This window comes from Mustela lutreola, chromosome 1 (genome assembly GCF_030435805.1).
Source record: "Mustela lutreola isolate mMusLut2 chromosome 1, mMusLut2.pri, whole genome shotgun sequence".
Classification (NCBI taxonomy): Eukaryota; Metazoa; Chordata; class Mammalia; order Carnivora; family Mustelidae; genus Mustela; species Mustela lutreola.
The window spans coordinates 289777520-289800702 of record NC_081290.1 but is presented as its reverse complement, the minus strand read 5'-3'; the positions used below and the strand labels follow the sequence as shown (position 1 = coordinate 289800702).

Here is a 23183-nt window from a genome sequence, read left to right as displayed (position 1 = left end):
ACCTATTCAAGTTCAGAAAACCATCAGCAAGGGCTTTTGAGCCAGAGTAATTCGAACTCAAGATCCAGGTTGCCAGCCAGCTCCTGGGCTCCCTGCTTCCTGGTCTCCAACTGCACCGGCTCAGGATGTCTGCGTCTACAGTGGCATCATGTTAAAACAGCCCATTAGTGGGTTTCCCCTGGCCCAGGTACCACCGGGTGTCCCCAAAGCTGTGGGGTCTCCCCGTCTCTGCTCGGCATTCCTGTTTGCATTGCCGCAAAGCACCGCTTCTCAATCCCACTTCCGAGGGCCTGAAGGAAGTCACGTTACGTCCAGACCCTTGCTGCCCCTCCGGCACAGACAGTGTCCCCAGCCTGGCTGAGAGAGCACGGGCCTGGCCCCACAGGAGAATAAGGACAGATCCCATCCAGGCCCATCTGGAGAGAAAACAGAGACGGCCCTTTGGGAAAGCAATTCAGCAAAAAGAATCAGAAGCCTAAAAATTGTTTATGGTTTGGTCCATTAATTCAACTTTTTATAAACTATCCTAAGGGGAAAAAATAATGAAAATGTGTAAAAATATGTCCTTTGAGGCAAAAATTATCCACCACTTAGATGCTCAGGAACAGAGAGCTGTCTGAGCAAACACGGTATGTCCGTACACGGACTGAGCAGCCGCGAATATGCTCTCGAAGAGTGGTGAGAAGGCGGGGGGCGCCGGGGACTCCGTGGGTGAAGCCTCTGCCTTCGGCTCAGGTCATGGTCTCAGGGTCCTGGGATCGAGCCCCACATCAGGCTTGGCAGGGAGCCTCTTTCTCTGCCTACGTGTGATCTCTCTCTCTCTGTCAAATAAACAAAATCTTTAAAAAATGAAAGTGACAAGAAGACAGGAAAAGGCGTATGCAGTGCTGTTGGGTGAAGAATCACGATCACAGACATCTACACGCTTTGTTGTCTTGACCAAGTTAAAATGCATTAAAATACTAAAGAGTGGATTTGATATTTATGCTCCCATCTGCTTAATGCTGTGAGCTGTTGATGGATGGATTTGCTTTTCTTCCTCCTTTTCCTTCCTCCAAACTTTCTACAACACACACATCACTTTTGTGAACCTAATTATTAAACTTATTTTATGATAATCCTAAAATCTATGATTATGGACTTAACTTCCCCAGACTTGGTCGTCCTCTCGGCCTTGATCTTAGATGCATCGTCTGAAAGCGCCGCAGTTCAGAGGTCAGCCCCTTGCCCGCAGTGTGCCCTCTCCCCCGGCTGCTGGCAGAGCCGGCCCTGCCTTGTCCTAGGGAGACAACGGGGCCTCCGCGGGCCTGCTGCTCTTCCCCCGTGGACCCTGCACCACTCCCTTTTCCTTCTTCCTCTGAGCTCCCGAGCACCCCGCCCATCTGACACCTTCCCTCCGAGGGCCAAAGTGCAGCAGGCAGCGGGCCCTGTTCCTGCCGTGTCCAAGGCTGCCTCAGACTCCCAACCTGGGGGCTGCTGGCTGCGGGGTGACAAAGCCTCCGGGAGTGCCCCCAGTGAAACCCTGCAGGCAGGAAAAGCAGGAAGGATCGCTGCTTGTCCTCAGCTTGGGAATCTGCCCTCCCAACCCCAGTGGCCTGGGTGTGATGCAGTTTTGGAATGTCGGCGAGACTGGTGGGGTCTGGAGCCAGTTCCAGAGACGTCTCCAGAGCAAAGTGTGGTCTCACTGAAGCACGGGGGCAGGCCCGGCGGGCGGGAGGCCCTGGCGCCGCTCCCTGATGCCCAGGGTCATGAGGAGCAAGTGATGACACCCTTGGGGCTGGGAGAAGCTGAGGTGAGCGAAGTCCCCGGACGACTGCCGTTGTCACCAGAGACCCGAGATCTCGGGAATGTCCCACTCGGCCTGTCGCGAGAACCTGCCAGCGGGCTGACATTTAATTTTATCCACACTTCCTTCTGCCTTTGTTTCCGACATCAGATGTGGCCCAAAGACACTCAAAGTCTCCCTGACGCCTTTTCTTAGAGGCTCACAGACAGGTCAGCATCCCACGTTCTCTCTGCGCTGGTCCCAGATTTCCCCTGCCCCTCTGGTCTCTCTGGCTGACAGCCCCTGTCCGGGGCGGGGAGCTCCCTGGGCTCAGGGCCCTGCAGCGGAGACCTTCCCAGGCTGAGCCCATGCTGCTGGGGTCAGCCAGATGCTGGCCCTTGCCTGTCACACGAGGGCTTCAGTGTGGGGACCCCAGCCCTGATGTCCTCACCCCAGGGACAGTTCTGTCTCCTGAGTGCTGTCCCCAACACCTCTGGCCCTTAAATTCCCACTGGGTTCTGTTTTCTGTCTTAGGAGCAGAGAGCCGTGGCCCCTAACTCTCCACCGGCCCTGGAAGACCTGCGGGGGCCGAGTTGTCTGGACTCCACCCACCCTGACAGACCCCGCAGCAGAAACAAGGGTCATTGTCCCTTCGGAAACCACAGCTTTCTCTGCCGTCCCTCCAAGGACAGTTGAAGAAAGCATGGCTGTCTGTGTTCTCACTGTTGGCCACCATGAGTGTGAGTCCTGCAGGCCAGGTTAGCCTTGGGGCCTGAGGCTGGACTGACCCACGGAAACATCAGCCCAGACCTGCGGCTCTCGGGTGTGCTTACAGGACAAGCTATTCCCGAGGAAGGCCAGAACTGGCCACCTCTACTGCCACCGGTTCCCCGGGGCCCCAGGCACTCCCCTCTGCGGCTGAGGAAGGTCAGAGCCTCTGCACCCTTTCCCAGGCAGAGCAGGTCCCAGGAACCAGGTGATGGACCATGTCCCCAAGCCCTGCAGTGTCCCCTGCCATGCCACGTGTGTCTGGAAGGAGTGGTCAAGACAGGAACTGGCAGAGGCTAGACCATGTTATCAGGCCCCGGGTGCAAAGCCGCAGGTGCAGACTACCTACAGAGTATGGCGGGGCAGGCGGCTGTCAGGAGGGGAGATCCAGGCCCCAGCGGGGCAGGAGCCGAGGGGGGGGACGTCACTGACCGTCGGTGCCTCAGTGTCTCAGTCTCTCAGCCAGAGATTAAAAATGGACCCAAGAGGCTGTGAAGGTCACAATAGTTAACATTTGTAAAGCGTTGGGAGCTCTCACTGGCATGTGGCCAAAGCTTGGTGGCTATTGTTAACGAACATGTGGCCGACTGCGCACAGGGCAGAGGGCACCCGTGGGATCCGGCCCAGCCCCTGCCCGGTTCCACTCTGGCCCCACTCGTAATGGGCCCGATCCCAGCTCCGCACACACACCACCCCCACTCCCAGGACAGGCTCCTGGGATCTGGCCCTGCCCCTGGCCAGCCCTGTCCTGTTTAGCTTCTGTGCCCGTGAGAGGCGGTGGCCCTCTCCGTGCAGGAAGGGGGTGGCTCCCGGCAAAATTTGGGAGAAACACCCACATCCAGGAAGCAACAGCGGCAGGAATCTGAGTGCCACCAGCTCGGTGGAGAAGAGAGGTCCTGAAGGACGGCTCTGGGCCCCCAGGGCGGGGTGAGGAACTGGCCTAAGGGGCACTTGCTGGACAGAAGGGGTGGACGGGGGTGGGCCTGCTCTGGGCACTTGGGTCCAGCATCACTTCCCCAGACAAAGCGAGTCCCAATGTGTCAGTCAGTGAAGGCCAGTGCAGTGCGGACCACAGTCCTAGTTCAGCCACAGTGCAGCCTCGTGAGCCTGACCTCATCACGCCTCCTGTGGGCTTCAGGATGGAGACCCAGGTACAACCCTGGCTGGGCTCTCCTGCCTCACTTGTCCTCACCTGCACGTGCACTGGACCATGGCCACAGTGAAGCTGGCAACCCAGGCCCACGTTGGTGTGTCAGGGCCTGGGGTGTGGGGTGGGCCCAGGGCCAGGTAGACAGCAGTAGCCAGGCCCTGCAAGGCTGGTTAACCTTAAAAATAAAACTGGGAGCTCTTTTACCAGCAAAATGAGTTTATTTTGGGATGAACAGAGAATTATAAGCTGCGACAAACGAGCTGCAGCAAAGCCACAGCCAACTCCCCAGAACTGAGGGGAGTAAAAGTCTTAGAGAGGAGGGGTGGTCAGGGGCAGCTGTGGATGAGAAGTCCCCCAGAGCAAACCGGGAGCCGCAAGTCTGTGGCTTCCCCTTGGCGGGCCTACTGCCTGGCTTAGGAGGTATTCTCGTCTCCTCCTGCAGGGACTGTAGTGTCCTCCTACAAGGTGTGTCTCTTTCTGCCAGCTTGGCCGTTGACAGCTGGGGCCGGCCCGAGTGCTCTGCCTGCTGACTCCGCTCTGTACAAAGTCTCCTTGGTATCATTACCCACATAGGATGACTGTTTGTGTTAGGGGTGCAAGTCTGTGCATCGTCCGTCTTACACGACTCCCAGCACTCACCGTAGCACATGCCTTCCCCAGTGTCCACCCCCAGCCTCCCTGTCCCTGCCCCCAGCATCCAGCAGCCCTCAGTTTGTTCCCAGACGTGAGAGTCTCGCTCTCTGGTTGCGGCTTGTTTCATGTTTCCCTCCCTTCCTCGACGTTCCTGCCTGGTTTCTCGAATTCCTCATACCAGGGAGGTCGGACGATCGTCTTTCTCCGACTGACTTGTTTTGCTCCGCGTGATGCCCTCTAGCCCACGCGCGGCGCTGCGGACGGCAGGATCACTTCTTCCGACGGCCGCGTCCTATTCCGCGGTGCGCAGGGACCACGTGTTCCCCGTCCGTCCGTCTGCGGGGGGGACATCCGGGCTCTCTCCGGAGTCCATCTGCGGGTGGACATCCGGGCCCTCCCCGCCCGCCTGCGGGGGGACATCCGGGCCCTCCCCGTCTGTCTGTCTGCGGGGGGACATCCAGGCCCTCCCCGGAGTCCGTCTGCGGTGGACATCCGGGCCCTCCCCGTCCGCCCGTCTGCGGGGGGACATCCGGGCCCTCCCCGGAGTCCGTCTGCGGGTGGACATCCAGGCCCTCCCCGTCCGCCCATCTGTGGGGGGACATCCGGGCTCTCCCTTGAGTCCGTCTGCGGGGGCCATCCGGGCTCTCCCTGGAGTCCGTCTGCGGGTGGACATCCAGGCCCTCCCCGTCCGCCCGTCTGCGGGGGGGACATCCGGGCCCTCCCCGGAGTCCGTCTGCGGGTGGACATCCTGGCTTTCCCTGGAGTCCGGCTCTTGTGGACGTCTTTGCTGGAGCGCGGCCCCTCCGCCACTTTTGTGACCTTTGGGTGAACACCCCGCATGGACGGCTGGGCATGGACAGCTCTGTCTCCACTTTCGGAGGAACGTCACACGAGGTGTCTTTTATTCGGGTTCACGAGCCAGAGAGCCGCCTCCTGGGACCGGCCTTTCCCGGCACATCGGCTGGTGCCTCTCGGGAGGTGGCACAGAGCGATCGGGGCCTGGCTGGGCCTTGGCAGGTGGGAGGGGGCTGGCAGGGGAGCCAGGGACGCTGATCTCCGTGCGGACCCCCAGTGAGACGCAGTAAAGGCCGACGGGCAGCGGAGGCCGGCAGGGGGCGCTCTCCCGCCCGTCGAGGCCTCCTCGCGCCCTCCGCCTTCCCCCGCGGGAAGCAGCCGCCACGCCCATCCGGGCGGCCCAGCCAATGAGAGCAGAGCCCAGCCAGTGACAGCACACCTCAGCCAATGCGAGTTAGCCATAGATCAGCCCATGAGAGCTGATCAGAGCCCAGCCAATGAGGGCAGAGCCCAGCCAATGAGGACAGAGCCCAGCCAATGAGGGCAGAGCCCAGCCAATGAGGACAGAGCCCAGCCAATGAGGGCAGAGCCCAGCCAGTGAGGGCAGAGCCCAGCCAGCGAGGGCAGAACCCAGCCCGTGAGGGCAGAGCCCGCCGACGAGAAGCCCCACTTCCGGCTCCCGGGTCCCTCCCCGGACTTCTTGTTCACAGAGCACCCCGCCCCCATCGCTCCTGTAGAAGAGCGTTTCTCGCCTCTGTCCTGGGAACCTGCCTGTGGTTGCGTCCTAGCTCGCTTGTCCCGAACTGCATTTTTCTGCTGTTCCCGAACAGTCCATTTTGCTGAAGGCAGTTTTGCTTTTAAGGAAAACATGACTTGGTGTCAGAAGTGGGATGCAGGTGCTGCCCCGGCGGTTCCGAGGCCGCGAGCGAACAGGTGCCAGGCCCCACAGACCCAGTCGGGCTCGCAGCTCGCCCACCGAGCCTGGGGTCGAGGGTGAGCTCTCTCCTGGGCTGTGTTTTGAGCTCTCCAGGCGTTATGCGAGACCTTTGGACGGCCTTGTCCTTTCTCGGAGTCCTTGCTTGACCTTGGGTCTGACGCCTTCCTAGAGCCAGGCTGCTCCTACCCAAACGGTACTGTTTGGAAAGTTTTCTCTTCCCTCTAGGGAAAAGCCTCTCGGAGAGGGGGTCCCGGGGATCAAACGCTTCGAGGGCACCACCGCCCCCACACTTCCACACTTCTGGGGCCCCAGCTTGCTCTAGGTTTCAAAACTGTGGTCCCTCCTCACGTGCATTCTTAACTCAATGGACGGACTCCACCAAAAGTAATTTACAACTTCGATGGCCGTGATGGGGAACGCGCCATCTCCCCAAATTCACTCTTCTCACAGCTGAGTCGGACAGCCATGTTATTTTAGTTGGTACCTTGAGGCTTCCAAACACTTCAGGGTTCAAAGTTTGCTCCCCACTTTGGTTCGTTAACTTAGAAACAGCATTTTCCAAAGAGGCAAACAACTGAAAGAAGTCAGCGTCGCCTCTGAGCCCGGCCTCCCCGTCTCCTTTGTCTCCGGCAGGTCGTGCGCTCAGGTCCCGCCTCTGGAGCCGTTTTCCTCTTCCCTCGGCACAGTCCCCACCTCCCTGCTACCCACCGCTCATTCTAACCCTCTGCTGAGCCTCCCTTTACCTCCAGACCTCTCCCCACCTGCCTCCTCCGTCTCCTGAACCTGTCCACACCTGCCGCTTCTGAAGTTCACTCTGCTGGGGCCCAGGTGAACACCAAGTTGCTCGTGTTGCCTGGACCAAGGCTGAATTCCGAGCCATATTACAAGAGTGTCCTAAAGTGACTGAGGACCCCCAGAATTTGCTGAAGAACGTAACACGGTCGCTCAAACTTACTGATCTGATTTCTCAGATTTATGTCGATGGGTCCATATGCTTGCTGGAGAGGGTCAGGCCAAACGCTGGATAAAACCAGCCCAATGGGAGCACCCTGAAAGGGATTTAGAGAAACAGATGCCTGAGTTTGGGCAAAGTACCAGAACACTTGCTGGAAATCTCCAGATGTTGGGGAAGGTCATCAAAGAGGTGTGACCCCCAGTTGACCTGTGACCTGGACCCCAGCACTTGGAAGCTCCTCACTCCGTTCCCGCATCCTCGGACCCTGGGTTCCCTTTGTGTGTCCCCGCCCCACCCCCCGCAGAGGCTGCTCCAAGGACGCAGCCTTGAGAAGGGGATGTGGTGTGGTGTTGAGAACACGTGCAGAGTAGACAGGGCTGAGCCCACTTACGGCCTCTTCATGAACTTTTCAAGATTTGGAGTCAGATGTGGGGATCCGTCCCGCTGCTGCCCAGGACAAGCCCTGTATGTCAGTTCCCTTGATGACTAGAATGGACACCTACGAACCTGGAGTGGCCGCCTCCTCAGTCTGTCCCTGCCCTCCGCCAATGGGGGGCAGATTTGGGATCGTACCCGGGAGCTCCCGAGAGGGCTGCAAGCAACATCGAGCAATTACAGGACCCTTTTCTGAGCCTGCTGACTGGAACAGATTCAGGCTTGCTCAGAGAAGCCCAATGAACCTGTTCATGACCATCACGAGCGACTCCACGTTGTCCTCAAAGAAAATTCTTCCTCTCGATGCTAAATCCACCCAGGTAGCCTTTAACTCAATTACTAATGAGCCGAACCATCATCTCATGGGAAACCTTGTCCACTCCGGACTTAGTTAACTTGGAAAACCAGCTCGTGGGCATCCTAGATGACTCACCTAAAAGAAAGACCACGACCACTCTCAATTTTCACCTCCAGCAAATTCGGTCCCTAAACAACCAGCCCCCGACCCCCAGCCCTTGATGCTATTACAGAGGGCCAGGGGACTGGTAAAGGGTCCGAGCATTCCAGCCAGCCTTTCCCAATGTCCTCCTAATTCCTGTTGTTGGGGCTCCAACCCTTCCCCTTCATCAGCTGAGAAACCGTTCTCCAGATTGGGAGTGAATCTCCTTCTTGACCCTGAAGCTATACTCTCGGGCCCAGCCCCCTGCTGTAAAGCAGCCTCTGCCTTGAAGGTCTGAGATAGATCAAACCTCAGGAGGTTCTTGGCTCGGAGCCTACTCCCTTCAGCCGAGGCCCTTTGAGGGATACTAGGGTTTTTACCTTAGTTCCTCTGCCTCTATTCCTTTACTGGACTGATATTTCTTAGGAAAATATCTTTTTTCTCCCAAAAGAGGGAAACAGTTCTAGAATTTGACAATTGTAATCAAAATAGAGAACATGATTCTTTGGTCTATTTTTTATGCTCTGCCTCTGATGGTGTTATGGTTGATTCTGGGGACGCTGACTGGGTCACTGTAAGTGACCCAGGCGGTGCATCTTTTGGTATTCTGGTGGATAAGCATAGCCAGCGCCCTTCTGCGCTCACTGGGGAAGAACAGCAGTGCATCCGGGCCATCATGCCCCAGGCCTCTGAGCCCTTCTTACTTTTCACAAACCTGGAAGCTGACCCAGACAGTAGAAAGTTTCCTTCAGCTTCCGTTTTGTTGCAGTTCATAGATGATCGCATTCTCCGCTCCCCTTCTCAGATCTCTTCACAGGAAACAGCATCCGCCTGTTAAAACTTTTGGCCTGAAAGGGAGATCGTGGTCGCCAGAGAAAAACCCGCAGGTCAGATTGTCACGACATTCCATCCCAAAACAAGGACTTCCCTTGGACCCAGACGAAAGCCCTTACATGTCGACTCCTTCTGGGAATTTATAGGAAATTCCTCTTATGCAGCTTTGTCTTGGTTTGCTGGTGGTTCTTGTCTAACAGACGGCGCTGGTAAGCGTCGTGTCAGATGTGCCATGGCAGCTCCCATATGAACTCTTCGAGCGGCACCTGTACTCTGGCTACGTCAGCCCAGCCCCTTATTCCAGCTGGTACCCTAGCCAACGGCAAAACCACAGATGGTCAAACCTATGGCAGCACATCACTGGGCGGGTAGCTCATGATCTGGAACAGGATGGAAACAATGAACCGTCCTTGCCTCCGGCGGGGCTAAAATTTAAAATGGCCCCTGTGTGCAGAATTAATTAAATGGCATACTTTTGCCAGTGGCTCTGGTTACTTTTAATATTCCCAGGCACTCCAGACTCAACACCCTGGAGGCTGAAGGAAACCACCCCACTGATAGGTCCACAAAAACCAAACCAAAACAAAACATCGCTCCCAAAGAGACCAATAGCCAAACCTCGAGTCCAAGGGAATATTCTCCATGATATGTGGAAAAATGGGCCAACAACAAATGCCCACCCACTGATCCCAGAGTAGGAAAAATCAGATGGGAAATCTAATAATTGTTTCTTTGTTCAAACTCTGGTTGGGACCCAATAATAATCCGACTGTACCAGAAATTCCAAAATTCCCACTACTTACCACTATACAAGCATTTAACCTACTGGCGAAATGCTAGCTCTGGAGAACCAACATTGGTGGAAAAATAGTAATAAGGCCGCAAACGTTGCCAGCGTGCCGGTCCTGCCTGTCTGACGTCCAATGCACAGAATTCCCACTCACACAAATGGAGCTTGGAGCTTCCCCATCCCGTGGAGATCGGTATGTTTTAGTCACAGTTTGCTTGTTCTCTCTCTGGACGCAGGTTTTCTCTGGCAGACAGGCCATGCTACTTTGGTGGCTACGATTCTGCTAGAAAAGATTATCCCTACTTGGGAACCCTTCCCAACTCCCCGTGGCCCGGGAGTCCTTTTTACGGGTCAGGTTCTCCGGCAGCTGTGCGCTGTTCCTACGGTTTTCCGGCGCTCGCACAGGGTGGATCACCCTCCGTCCTCAGAGCTTCTCAAACCCACCAGCGCCACTGTTAAGACTCAGGTGGCACAACCTGCAGAGGCCCCCCGGCGCCTCGGCAGAAGAGCTGCCATTGGTCCAACTGAACCTCAAATCCCCTCCCTTGAGAACTCACACACTCTTGCCCTTCAAGGCCGTCACAGGACGTCCCAGTGCCCTTGGCCCCTGCCTCCGACCCCCAGCGGGGAAGAGGAGACAAGGCTCAGTGCCGCAGAGGCCCAACTGCTCCCATTACAAACAGCCATCTTTTCACTGTGTGCCCCCGAGACGACGACCTTAAGTATCATATCTTGCAAATTGGAGATCTTGTTCACGGGAAAAGACACCCGGAAAGATTCTCTTCAACCTCTCTGGAAAGGCCCTTATCAGGAACCTTGAGCCAACCCTGTGCCGCCAAATCCCAGGGACAAGACTCTCAGAGCCACAGCACGCATCTGAAGCAAGCCGCGATCCCTGACTGCCCCGGCATGCCATCTCGTGACCTGAAAGTCAGGGTTTCCTGGAGGGCTCAGTCAGTGAGGCGTCTACCTTTGGCTCAGGTCACGATCGGGGTCCGGGGATGGAGCCCCATGTTGGGCTCTCTGCTCAGGACGGAGTCGGCTTGTCCCTCTCTTGCCCCTCCGCCCCTCCCTGCTGGTGTGCTCTCTTTCAAACAAATAAAATCTTAAAACAAAAATAAAAAGATTTCCTGGAATGGCAGTGGACAATCTCTGGCCAGACACTTTCCCAAGGTGTCCAGATAGGCCTGTGGGCCCTTTCTCACTGTTGCTGCTTCTCTCTCATGGAAAGACAATGTCCTTGTCTGCATTTCCCAAACCACTGAGAAAGAGAAAACCTTTTTAGATCATGACTTTTTGGAAACAGCTCCATCATGATCTTGTAACAGATTAAATTTTTTAGCCGCTTTTTCCTGAATGGTTAGAAGTTTCAGAATTCACAACTGTTTCTTTCATCTGAATGTGTGTCTGGCTCTGGATTCCTTTCCAAATTCACGGCCTCTGAATTTGCAACCTTACAGTCTGTCTTGTTGGGTAACATTTGTTTCCAAATAGTTCTTTTGACATAACAATGCTGTTTTAACACATCTTTGAAGTTTTGCTATTTTTGCAAAAAGTTCATCAGCTGTTGTGTCACGTTCATACCTGCATTGTACATCCCCAAACACACCCGATTAATTCTTTCCGTGTCCTCTTGATGTCTTCACTACTCTGCTTTCATGGCTGCAGATGGGGGCTTTCGAGAGCCCTGTGTGACTCCAGCATTGTCTTGTGGAGAGAGCCTTCTCTGTAAGTCAGAATAAGGGCCGAGAAATACAAGTTGGTTGCTTTCAGACCGAGGGTCCTAGTTTAGCGCCGTCTCGCAATTCGGAATTGCGGTGTTGCTTCTGTTTCATGTGTTTGTTTCAAGTTTTGAATTTTGTTGCCTCTCAAACTTTTGTGAAAATGATGTACTCAATACATGATCTCCAATGCTTAAAATCCTGGTAAATCTGGACTAGAGATGGGAAGTGCCTTGGAGCTCTCCCTCCTGACCTTCCTAGTTACTGCAGTGTGTCCTTACGTGCTTTCCCACGCTGTGCACTTTCTCTCCAACATGGAACATGACAACCAGAAAAGGTCCTTCCTGGCCCCCAAAGCACTAAGTACGGAAAACCTGACTCTTGATCAGGATGCTTTCAAAGAATGATCCCGATCCGAAGAGGGAAATGTGAAAATTAGTAAAAGGAAGCTCTCTTGTAGAATGGAGTCAGGAGGCCAGTGCCCAGCAGCAGTGGTCACCGCCAAGGCCAGCAAGTGGATTTACAACCCCAGCAGAGGAAGCAAGATTTCCCCTTTCACAGCCAAGGAGAAGCTATTATACTTCCAGCTCCCAGGCTGGGCTTTGCGCTTTTAACACCCCCTCCCACAACTCTTCCCCTTCCTGTATAAATAAGCTGCCCTGCCCTCTGTTCCCAGGATTTCGCTTTGGTTTTCTCGCGGCTGGCTTGTCCTAGGTCGCAATTTTATTCCAGAATAAGCCCATTTTGCTTGCAAAATAACCGGCAGTTTTATTTTAGTACCGACAACACACACACACACACACACACACACACACACATCCATTAGCAACAGCCGCACAGTTGGCCCATCCGGAGGGCACCGTCCAGTGCGTGCGACCCTCAGCACAGTCCACTTTAAAGGGTTTTCACGGCCCGGAGAAGAAACCCAGCAGCCTGCAGCCGCCGCCTCCCACGCGGCCCAGCCCGCGGGGCCATCTTCGTCCCTGTGGGTTTGCCTGTTCTGCTCCCTTCGTGTCAACGGGTCGCGCGTGACCTTGGTGACGGGCTTCTTCCGCCGACACCCCGTTTCCAGGGCTCCCCGTGTCACAGCGGGTGTCACACTGCCGTCCCCTGAGGCGGAGGGACTCGCCACGGCTTGGCTAGACCCCGTCTGCGGTCCCCACGCACCAGGAGGGGCTCGGTCGGGGCTCCCCCTCTGGCTGTCACGACGGCGGCTGCTGTCCACCGCGCGGCCCTGTCCCCTGAGGCCGCGCGCGCACCCCTCCCGCGCGTGTCCGGGACCGGCCGTGCTGGGCCCCGGGGTCACTCCGCGCTGAGCCCTCGGAGGAGCCGGCCCCGGTCTTCCAGGGGCTCGAGGCTAGGCGGGGACGCGCACAATCTGAGTTACCCAAGTCCGGGGGTCCACGCCGCTCTGCCCGCGAAGCCCCGGGAGACACCTGCCCGCCCCGGCGGACCCCGCAGCCCGGACCCCGGGCCGCGCGGACGCGCACGCGGGTGGGCGGTGGGGCGGAGCCCCAGAGGGTCGGGGTGCGGGCTCGCGACGGGAGGACGCTCCGGGGCCGCCCGGCGGCGGGGCGGGAAGCGGCGGGAGGGTGGAGGGGCTGGGGCCCGGCCCGCGGGGGCAGGAGCGTCTGGGGCAGCCCCGCCCGCGGCCCCGGGGACGGCCGGCCCCGGCTTCCTAGCAACCGCGCGGCGTCCTTCCCAGCAAGCACCGCTCCCCACCCGCGGCCGCGGCGACTACGAGGCCCAGCGTGCCCCGCGGCCCAGGCGCGCGGACTACAAGTCCCACAATGCACGGCGTGGCCCGCGGCCCGGGCGCGCGGACTACAAGTCCCACAATGCACAGCCCACCCTTTCCTCGCCGCCGCTCGCCCGGGCTCTCCCGAGACCCCGCCGGGGCCGCGCCGCGACCCCTTCCCGGCGCTCCCCGCGCCGCGCGCCGCGCGCCCTCGAGGTGACCCACAGTGCGTGGGGTCAAGGCGCGGGGCGGGGCGGAGCGGCCTGGCGGGCGCCATGCGGAGGGGCGAGCGCAGAGGCGCCGGGGGCCCGCGGCCGGGGTCCCCGGTGCCCGCGGGCAAGGCCGCGCTGGAGGAGCCGCCGGACGGGGCGGCCGCGGGCGGAGCGAGCGGGCGGGGCGCGGGCCGCCGCAGCACGGAGTCCGAGGTCTACGACGACGGCACCAACACCTTCTTCTGGTGAGCGGCGGGGCTCGGCGGACGGGCCGCCGGGGTCGCGCGGGCGCCTGGGGCTGGGGGCGACGGCCGCCCCCGAGGCCCCGGGACGGCCCCCCGCGCAGCCCCGCCGCGGCCGGCCCCCGCCGCTGCTGCAGCGCGCGGGTCGGGCCCTCGCCCCCGCTCCCGGGCCACCCGGCTGCAGAGTCCCCCTGGGCCCGCCGTCGGAGCGCCTCTCTCTGGCGCCTGCTGCTCGCCTGGGTGACCTGGTCTCCGCTCGCCCAGGCGTAGCAGTGACCGTCGCCAGCACGGGCACCTGCCCACGTGCCGGGACCTGGGCGGGTGTTGGTCACCCACGGCTTCGGTCTCTTGTCGGTTGCCGCTTGCGGAACCAGCCCTTCGACCCCCGCGCGGCTCAGTCCAGGCCACGGCTCAGGGTCAGGCTGTCCCCCCCGGCTGCCTGCATGGGCGTCGGGGACAGAGGGGCCCCCGCGAGCAGCGCCCGCCCTTCCGGAGCCTCTGTTGAAAGACGTGGCGCTCTTGCTTTATACCGAGTCGGGTCAGAGGGCTCTGACCTTGGGGTAGCCCTTCACCTGTTGGAGCCTTTCTTTCCTCCTTGGCCGGAGAGATGAGCCCCGTGTCCTAGAAGGCAGGCTTGCTGAGCGCTGGCGCCGGTGTTGCCGCCCTGCATGCTCAGCTCCTGTGCAGCTACACAGCAGAGTGCCAGCATGTTAGACCTGGGGTCGGCCCTGGGGCGACAGGCACAGTAGGTGTGACCACAGCCGCGAAGGGGATGCCACCTGGAAGCACCAGCTGTGGGATCGTTGCAGAAGACCTGGGCAGGGGAGAGACTGTTTGAGGGGAAGGCGCTGCTCCAGGCTGGAAACCGTGCAGGACATGCCCCTGGGGCTGAGCGGATGTCCTGGCTTTTATCAGAGTCAAGAGACATGCGGGAAGGGGGTGTTCATGGGGGAGCAGCCCTGCATCTGGATGAAATTAGGGCCTTCCCTGTGGGTGCCAGCAGCTGCTGCACCAGGATGGCGACCAGCTCTGCCTCGGGGACATCATGCTTTCGGGTGGCCATGGAGCCAGTGGGAGGGAGAGAGGGGCAGCATGCCCCGTCAAGGGACTTGTGGCCCCTGAGTGTCCAGAGCACTCGTGGACCCTGCTGGGCCAGCCGCATGCCGGTCAGGCCTCTCCACCAGCACGTGCCCTTCCGACGGTGGAGGGCAGGCACTGTCCTGAAAGGCACTGGCCGTGCTTGCTTCCCGTTTCCGATTGATTGACATATTGGGGGGGCAACTGGGTGTCAGGTACTGTTCTGTGGGTTTCAGCAGAGAACTGAGCAAGGAGCTGAGATTCTGGCCTGACCCCGGGGCTTCGGAAGGCAGAGTGTCCCGGCCGCGGGGATGCTGACGCAGCGCCCGAGGAAGCCACCTCAGGGAGCAGTCCCTCAGCCGCGCCGTGGAAGACGCGTGCTGACTGCTTTAGAAGCACAGACTGGCACCCACCCCCTCAAGTCCTGCCCACAGGGGTCTTGGTCAGTTGGACACACAGTCGCCTGCTGTAGCTGAGCTTACCTGCGGGGAGGGCTGCTGGGGACCACGAAGGCTTTCCAGGAGGGCAGGGGACAGGGCTGGCCGGTCAGGTGCCTGCCCGGCAGGTCTTCCGGCGGAAGACGGATGCCTCCCCACCACAGGTGTGCCGTGTGCTGTGCCCTGGGGTCTGGGTCTGTGCAGGTCCTCGGGGCACCCCAGGCCTCCCCTCACCTGGGTAGGGAAAGGAGCTTCACATTTCCTCGAGGCAGCAAACCAGGTGCCTGCTTGGTGAGGCTACTCATTCCTACCTGCAGAGAGCTAAGCCACTTGCTACCTTCTGAACCCCCTCCCACTGGCTTGCTGTGTTAGGGTTTAAAAACTTGCATTTTGTGTTTTAGAGAATTTTAATAATGAATAATAATGTTATAAAAAATTCATGTAAAGATTAAGAGTATGTTTTTGTGGAAATGATTTTCTGTTCCAGAATTGGTCAAAGGAACTTTTGTATGATTCAAAACCTTCTTTACACAAAATATGCCCCATGCTGGTGGTTGCACTGGGCCGTGGAGGACTCTGGGTGTCTCTGTTACCACTTGTTAGCCACCGAGTATGTAATTAGGGTTCAGGGCTTGCCTGTGCCGTGGAGCCTGAAGCTGGGCTCCCAGAAACCAGGCCCAAGGGATGGGGCGTAGGGACAGCTGGGTCTTCAGTGGGAAGGTCAGTGCTTTCCCTCCCGGTGGTGGTCTCCAGCATGGGGCCTCTGGGCGCCGTGGAGGACACACACTTAGGGGAACAGCACAAAGACGGGCTGACTCGTTTTCTGAAGATGGTTTAGGAGACACCTGGAGACTTGTTGTCCTGAAGAGGTGCCCCCGGGCTTGCCACCTGGAGCCGGAAGTTGGGTGTTGCTACTGGGTTAGCGCACATCCTAACCAGCTCCTAAGGCAGGAGCTGGGAGATGGTTGCTACGTTCTGGGAGTGCGTGCGTCTTAGCCACCGGGCCTTGGGCAAGCACTCTTAGTGACCCCAGGACCCTGCTGTCTGCAGTGGGTCGTAGGGTAGCTGCAAGAGCATGTGGCGGTGATGTGAATGCCCACGTTCCGAGATGCCTTTCTCAGTCCTGGTGGGGTGGGGGTTGCCAGCTTTGCCCACATCTGGGAGGCTTGGCTCTGCAGCTGATGCCTTTTCGGTCATGTTGGTCAGCAGGCCAGGAGGGTCACCGCCATGACCGCAGATAGGTCTTGCATGCCTGGGGCCAGCCCTCTGGCCTTGGCCTTTCCTGGCCGAGGCTTCCTTGTGCTGTCCGTGTGCTGGCCACACCTTCCTGTTCCTCTCCTGGGTTTGGCCTCTGCCGGCTTGGCATGATGACTGTGGTCAGCTCTAGGGACTGGCGTCTGGGTATTTGCCGCTCACAGTGGCAGGGAGCCAGCTGTCCTCACCCTCAGCATACTGAGTGACTGGAGAGTCACAGGACTTAGGGCCACTCTTGTCCTCTGCCTGGATCCCAGGACCCAAACCTCCCCTGAGTTACCTATTACCCACTGCACCAAAGGAGGCATCTGGGAGGGGCAGGGAGGTCTGCCTGTAGAGCGCTGGGTGCCCTCCGGAGTGGCCCCTCCATCCCATCGGTGGAGATGGTGCTGTGTGCGAGGCACGGGGTCGCTTGCTTTGGTTCTTCCCAGACTTACAGGGTAACATTTTCATTTTGTACACCAAACTTGCAAGCCAGCGTTTCTGTTCTCATTTCGAAGATGGGGGAATTAAACTGAAAAGGCGAGAGTCTCTCAAGACTGCAAGCCTGGTAGTCAAGCCCGTGCTTTCCCACTGTCCCACCGCCTCCCAAGAAGAGTCACAGTGGCGAACGTATGCTTTACACTAGAACTCAAAGGAAAGCACAGACCGTGGATTGAGCAGGGGTCTGACCATTAGAATTAACGGAGTTCTGTCCCCTCTGGCCACTGCCCTGGGACTTCCCTTTGTTGCCACAAGTTGCCTGTTGAAAGCGCTCTGTCGGGGGTAGAGGTCTGGCCGCACGGACACTACCAGGTCTCCGTGACAGCAGGTAATCTGCACCTGCGATTCTGCCTGCAAAGAACTGGGCTGGGGCACCTGGGGGGCTCGGGGGGTTAACCGTCCCGCTCAGGTTGTGATCCCAGGGTCCTGGGATCAAGCCCCACGTTGGGCTCCTTGCTCAGTGGGGAGCCTGCTTCTCCCTTTGCCTGCTGCTCTCCCTGCTTGTGCTCACACACACACTCTCTCTCTCCCTCTCTGTAATAAAATCTTTAAAAATATTTAAGACCAGAAGGACTGGGCTGATAATGTTTCTTCATCGAGGTGCCGTAATAATGTGTTGCCAGTGCTCAGAGAACTACGAATACGGTACCTGTTAACATCAGTGTTGGTCAATACGGTATATTTATAAAGTGATTTAGCAAAAAAATTTTTTATCAAGAAGGCAACTTTATTATTTCCCCACCTATAACTATCAGCCTGTCTCTGTGATTTTGGCTTTCCTGTTTTGTTTTGAGAGCGCGCGTGCGCGTGTGCAAGCTGGTGGGTGGGGGGCAGAGGGAGAGAGAATCTTGAGCAGGTGTCGTGCCCGGCGTGGGGCCTGCCTCGAGGCCCAGTCGCACCACCCCATGACTGACCGGAGCCGAAATCCAGAGTCAGACGCCCAGCCAGCAGGGCCCCCCGGGCACCTCTGTGAGTTTGGGTTTTGTGTTTAGATCCCGCAGGTAAGAGAGATGACACAGTGCTTTCTTTCTTACCTCACCCAACACAATGTCCTCGGGTGCCGCCTGTGTTGCACAGGTCAGGGTTTCTTCTGTTTGTGGCTGAGTGACATTCCGTTGCATAAACACATGTTTGCTTTATCCGTTCATCGGCCGACGGACACTTGGGCTGCTTCCGTATCTTGGCTGCTGTAAATAATGCCGCAGTAACATAGGGTACAGACATCTTTTCAACTTGGTGCTTTTGTTTCCTCCCGATACCCAGTAGTGGAATTCCTGGGTCTTACAGTAATTTCATTTAATTTCCGAGGACCCTCCCCGCTGTGTTCCCGCGCGGCTGCCCCAGCTCAGGTCCCACGCACAGGGACGAGGCTCCCCTTCTTCCGCGTCCTCGCTGACACCTGGCGTTTCCCGACTTGCTTGTTTCAGCCGTTCTGACAGGTGTCACGTAGCATCTCATCAAGGTTTCAGTTCATTTTTTCCTGATGCTGAGTGAGGTTGAGCATCTTTTCCTGTCTCTGGGCCATCTGGGTGTCTTCTTTGGAAAAGTGTCTGTTCATGTCTTCTGCCCATTTCTTAATTGGATTGGTTTTTTGCTGTTGAGTTTGGTGAGTTCCTCATGTATTTTGGATATGAGCTCCTTATCAGATACGTGATTTGCAACTATTTTCTCCCTTTTGCTAGGTTGCCTTTCCATTTTGTCAATGATTTCCTTTGCTGTACAGAAGAGGGGAAGTTTTTTTTCTTTTTAAAGATTTTATTTATTTATTTGACAGACGGAGATCACAAGTAGGCAGAGAGGCAGACAGACAGAGAGGAGGAAGCAGGCTCCCCCACCAAGCAGACAGCCCGATGCAGAGCTCGATCCCAGGACCCTGGGATCATGACCTGAGCCGAAGGCAGAGGCTTTAACCCACCGAGCCACCCAGGCGCCCCGAAGAGGGGAGCTTTTTAAAGACGGATTTTATATTTAATAATAAAGATTTTGCTTTCTAGTAGCAGTTGATTTTAGCAGCTCTGTAGTCTGTTCTGCTCCGAGGCTGTGGTGCCCTGTTCTCGTCCCCCAGTTTCTTGACCGTCTGCCTCCCTCTTGCCTCGGAGGGGACAGAGGAGGTCCTGCTGATTCCTAATTCTGCTCTGCAGGGCCAGGGTTGACTGCCTGAATGATAGTGTGACCATTGATCCCAAGGGACAAATAGTCGTTTTTATTTTTCAGATAATCCTTGTGGAGGATGGAAAGCTGTATGACCAGAGTTGCCCCGGGCCATCAGGGCATGTGTTTTAGCCCAAAGAAACTACAGGAAGATGACTGCTTGTGCAAAGTGTTATGAAAGAAACCTGGTTTTAAGACCCAGGACAGGGGCGCCTGGGTGGCCTAGTCACTTAAGTGTCTAACTCTTGATTTCAGCTCAAGTCTTAATCTCAGGGTCGTGAGTTCAAGCCCTGTGTTGGACTCCACATGGAGCCTCCATTTAAAAAAAAAAAAAGAAAAGACTGGAACAAAAGGCTTTCACATTTTAATTTTAGCTTCTGTGCCCCGGAGAGGCAGTCCTGGCAGAACACCCACGGGGTGCCTCTTGTATGTGGTGCCAGCACCAGGAGGGGTGGCAGGTCACCCAGCAATCTTTATTTTAAAGATTTATTTTATGGACATTGGGGAGGGTATGTGCTTTGGTGAGTGCTGTGAAGTATGTAAACCTGGTGATTCACAGACCTGTACCCCTGGGGATAAAAATATATGTTTATAAAAAATAAAAAATTATAATAAAATTTCAGCTATGAAAAAAAAAAAAGGCCAGAAATATATGATATTGCTGGCTTTAGAGATGTAGTAAAGAGGCCACGATATGAAGGTGGCTTTTAGAAGCTGAAAAAGACAAGAAAACATATTCTTTCCTGAAGTTTCTATGGGAAAAATAAATAAATAAATAAATAAAAATCAGGCCTAGTGACACCTTGGTAGTTGATGAGACTATTTTGGGCTTCTGACAATCAGGACTGTAAGATAATAAACTTCTTTTGTTTTAAATGACAAAAATAAATAAATAAATAAATAAATAAATAAATAAAGATTTATTTATTGGACAGAGAGAGCAATCGATTAGGCAGAGAGTCAGGCAGAGGGAGAGGGAAGCAAGCTCCCTGCTGAGCAGAGAGCCCTGTGTGGGGCTCGATCCCAGGACCCTGAGATCAGAACCTGAACCAAAGGCAGACGCTTTAACCCACTGAGCCACCCAGGTGCCCCTAAATAAAATCTTTAAAAATAAAAAAGAAAGAAAGAAAGAAATATGCACCGGTCGGAGAAACCCATTGTTTCTTGGAACTGCTGCGGTTGGGAACTGGGCCCTGGAGGGTTCTTCCTCCCGGCCGGTGTCTGGGTCGCGCCTGCTTAGAGTAAGTGGGATCTGCTCGTGGCTCTCCCAGCATACTTCCCAGATCCTGACTTTGTCCCAGAAATGGTCAGTGCATAACAATTTAGAGATCTGTATTTACTGTTTTGTAAGTTCCTGCAGTAACTCTGGCTTCACAGGGCCACCTCCCTGGCAGATCTGTGGGCTTCTCTGCAGGTGTCTGTGGCTGCTGCCGTCGGCCGGGTGCGGAGTGCAGCCTCAGCTCGGCCTCTGGCCTGGTCTTGGGAGAGCACCATATCAGCAGGGTCACGTGGCGCGTAAGGTCTGAGACCCCCCCCCCCACGGCCGCATGGTGCCACGCGTGGGACAGCCTCCCATGTTCCGTGGTGGTTTTAGGTCATTTGTGTTTAGGTAGTGAAGTGTCAGGTCTGCTGTTTTATTCCCTGTCCCTGTTTCTGCTCCCCTGCCCTTCTCCCGCACGTGGCTGGTCGTGTGTCTACCTCCGCAGATGGACGTGCTGGTGTTGATTAGGTCTCCAGTGTGTCCTCCTGGGCTTCCGCGGTCCCTGCCGCATCGGGTCATGCGGACCCATTCAGCCCCTCGCCTTCGGCTGCGGGTCCCGCTCACGGTGTTACGGGGGCTGCTTTCAGGAGGTAGACACGTTTGGAAGAAGTGGTGAGCAGGACAGTCTGTTTCACCAGACCTTTCCCGTTTCTGTTGCTGTCTGCTCCTTCCCGGTGGGCCGGCTGCGCTCTGTCTGAGGACTCGGGTGAGTGCTCACTCAGCCCCTTCCTGAAGGGCGTTCCTGCTGGATGCAGACTCGTCCTGGGTTGGAAGCGCCCCCATGCCATGATGCGTGCAGGATTGTCTCGGTGCGAGCTACTCACCCGGCAGCCCGGGGACCTGACTGCTCGCGGACCCTGCTCCCAGGGGAGCTGCACCCCCGGCTGCCAGAGAGCCCCGCCTCCTCCTTCCAGAGTGGGGGTGGCCGGAAGGGGCCAAGCCTGTGTCTCTGCCAGATCATCGTGGTCTTTATGTTTTTTTTTCTTTTTTAAGATTTTATTTATGTGAGAGAGAGTGAGAGAGAGCACAGAGGCAGTGGGAGAGGGGCACCCAGGCTCCCTCCTGAGCAGAGAGCCTGACGCCACGCGATACGGAGCGATGCGAGCTCTGTCCCGAGACCCGGAGATCATGACCCTAGTTGAAGGCAGAGGCTTCACCAGCTGAGCCCCCCGGGCGCCCCCTGCCAGGTCTTCTGAGTAAATGGTACTGCTGGGGACACTCACCTCCTCACTTGGGTGCTGGTGTCCCTTGGTCACAGCTCTGTCTCGTGGGCTGTCCCTTGGAATCTCTCGGATGTGGTAATTTCATGAATCCTGAGGCCCGTCTCTCTGGCTCCGTGAAAACCGCCCTGTTTCCCTGCTGCCCGGTCCCTGAGCCACGGACAGCCGCAGGAGACGCACCTCCTGCCTCCGAGCCTGCAGCCTCGAGCGCCCCGCTGGGCCGTTTGCTCTCCCAGCCGTGTGGGGCCCTTCCCACTCGACGGCGGGGCTGACGGAGCCAACACAGACCCGCGGGGAGCGGCGCTAGTGACGTCGGTCGGGGTTTCCAAGGGTGGGCGTGGGGGCCTCGCCCCCTGTCTGACCCGCGCTCCGTGCACTTGCGTTCCAGGCGGGCCCACACCCTGTCGGTGCTCTTCATCCTCACCTGCGCGCTCGGCTACGTGACTCTGCTGGAGGAGACCCCTCAGGACACGGCCTACAACACCAAGAGGTAAGCAGGCCCCTGGCGTGGTTGGGCGCGGGCACCTGCTCTACCGGCCGGGCCGTGGCTCGGGGCCGGTCTCCACACAGAGGCTGGCTGGGCTCCCGGCCCCCCACCGCTGTGTGTGCCCCAAGCGCCTCTCTGAAAAGCTGTGTGGCTTTTCAGCCCCGTTTCCCCGTGTCCAGGACCCTCGAGGGCGCCCTGCAGCCTGGGCGGGATTCGCACGAGCAACCGGCCAGAGTGTGTTGGGGCAGCACGAGGGAAGGAGCCCAGAAAGCTCTCCGGTTCTCCCGGTTCTCCGGGAGGGACGGTTTCCCTACACACCCCCGAAGCGACGCTCTGGACACCTCCTGCGCGTCCTGCGGTTCAGCTCGGTCCTGCAAGACTGTCCTCTTTCCCCACTTCCGGGCCAGGCACCAGTCGGGGCTGTCACCTGGGCTGTCACCTGGGCTTCTGACCAAGTGGCTGTAAATCCGAGGTTCCTGTGACTTCTGGGTTCTAGTCATTCGTCAGAGCAGCTCACAGAACTCAGGGAAACATTTCACTTACTAGATCCCCAGCGGATTACAAAAGGATCCAAGTCAGGAACAGCCCGACAGACATGCCCAGGGTGAGGTCTGGGGAAACGTGCGTGGTCCTGCCGGGCAAACCCCTCTCCCCGGGTCTCCACGTGTTCCCCATCCCGAAGTTCTCAAAACCTTGTCCTTGGGGCCTTATGGAGGCTTCATTACTCAGCCACGGACTGGCTAACTCATTGGCCTTTGGCGATGGAACCCGGTCTTCAGCCCCGCTGCCAACCCCAGAGGTCACAGGGTGGGCTGGAACCAGCCCTCTGATCCCTTGGTTGGCTCTCCTGGCAGCCAGCCCTCCTCCGTAGATGAGAGTCCCCAAGCCACCTCATTAACATAACAAGAGACACCTTTATCCCTTCAGAAATGCCGAGGGTTTTAGGGGTTGTGTGCCAGAAGCCAGGATGGCGAAATATGTATTTCTTCATATAAATCACAATGTCACGGAGCCTGTGAGTTTGGGTGTCTGGGGGGATCCAGATGGTGCTGATGGCCCGGGGAGGCTGTCTCCCTTCAGCCAGCCCCGTTCTTGAGCTTTGTTGATGCAGACGGGTTTTTTCGGACGGTGTCATCCTGAGGTCAGGAAGTGGGCAGGCTGCCCTCTCACTGTTATTCCCAGACACAGACGAGCTGGTGGACTGTGTTCTTTGCCGGAATCTCCTGGGCTCTGTGGCACCTCTCAGAAGTGCATGAGGGACATGAGCCGGCGTTCGAGCTGACTGCTGTGGGGTTTCTGCACTGGACGGAGTCCTCAGGCCGTGAAGCCCCCAGCGCTCCTCTGAGCCGCTTGCTCTGGTGGGACGGGGCCAGCGGGGAGGAGCAGAGGCAGAGCGCAG

General features: G+C 57.4%; 1 protein-coding gene across 1 annotated transcript in view; it reads left to right on the top strand.

The window, feature by feature from the left end:
- The first annotated feature begins 13126 nt into the window (after window positions 1–13126).
- PTDSS2 (phosphatidylserine synthase 2) overlaps window positions 13127–23183 on the top strand; it is a 24529-nt gene continuing 14472 nt past the window's right edge. The window contains exons 1-2 of the mRNA XM_059152798.1: window positions 13127–13417; window positions 21686–21787. Of these exons, the coding sequence (XP_059008781.1) occupies window positions 13236–13417; window positions 21686–21787 (284 nt within the window). The 5' untranslated portion in view covers window positions 13127–13235. The remainder of the gene's footprint in view (window positions 13418–21685; window positions 21788–23183) is intronic.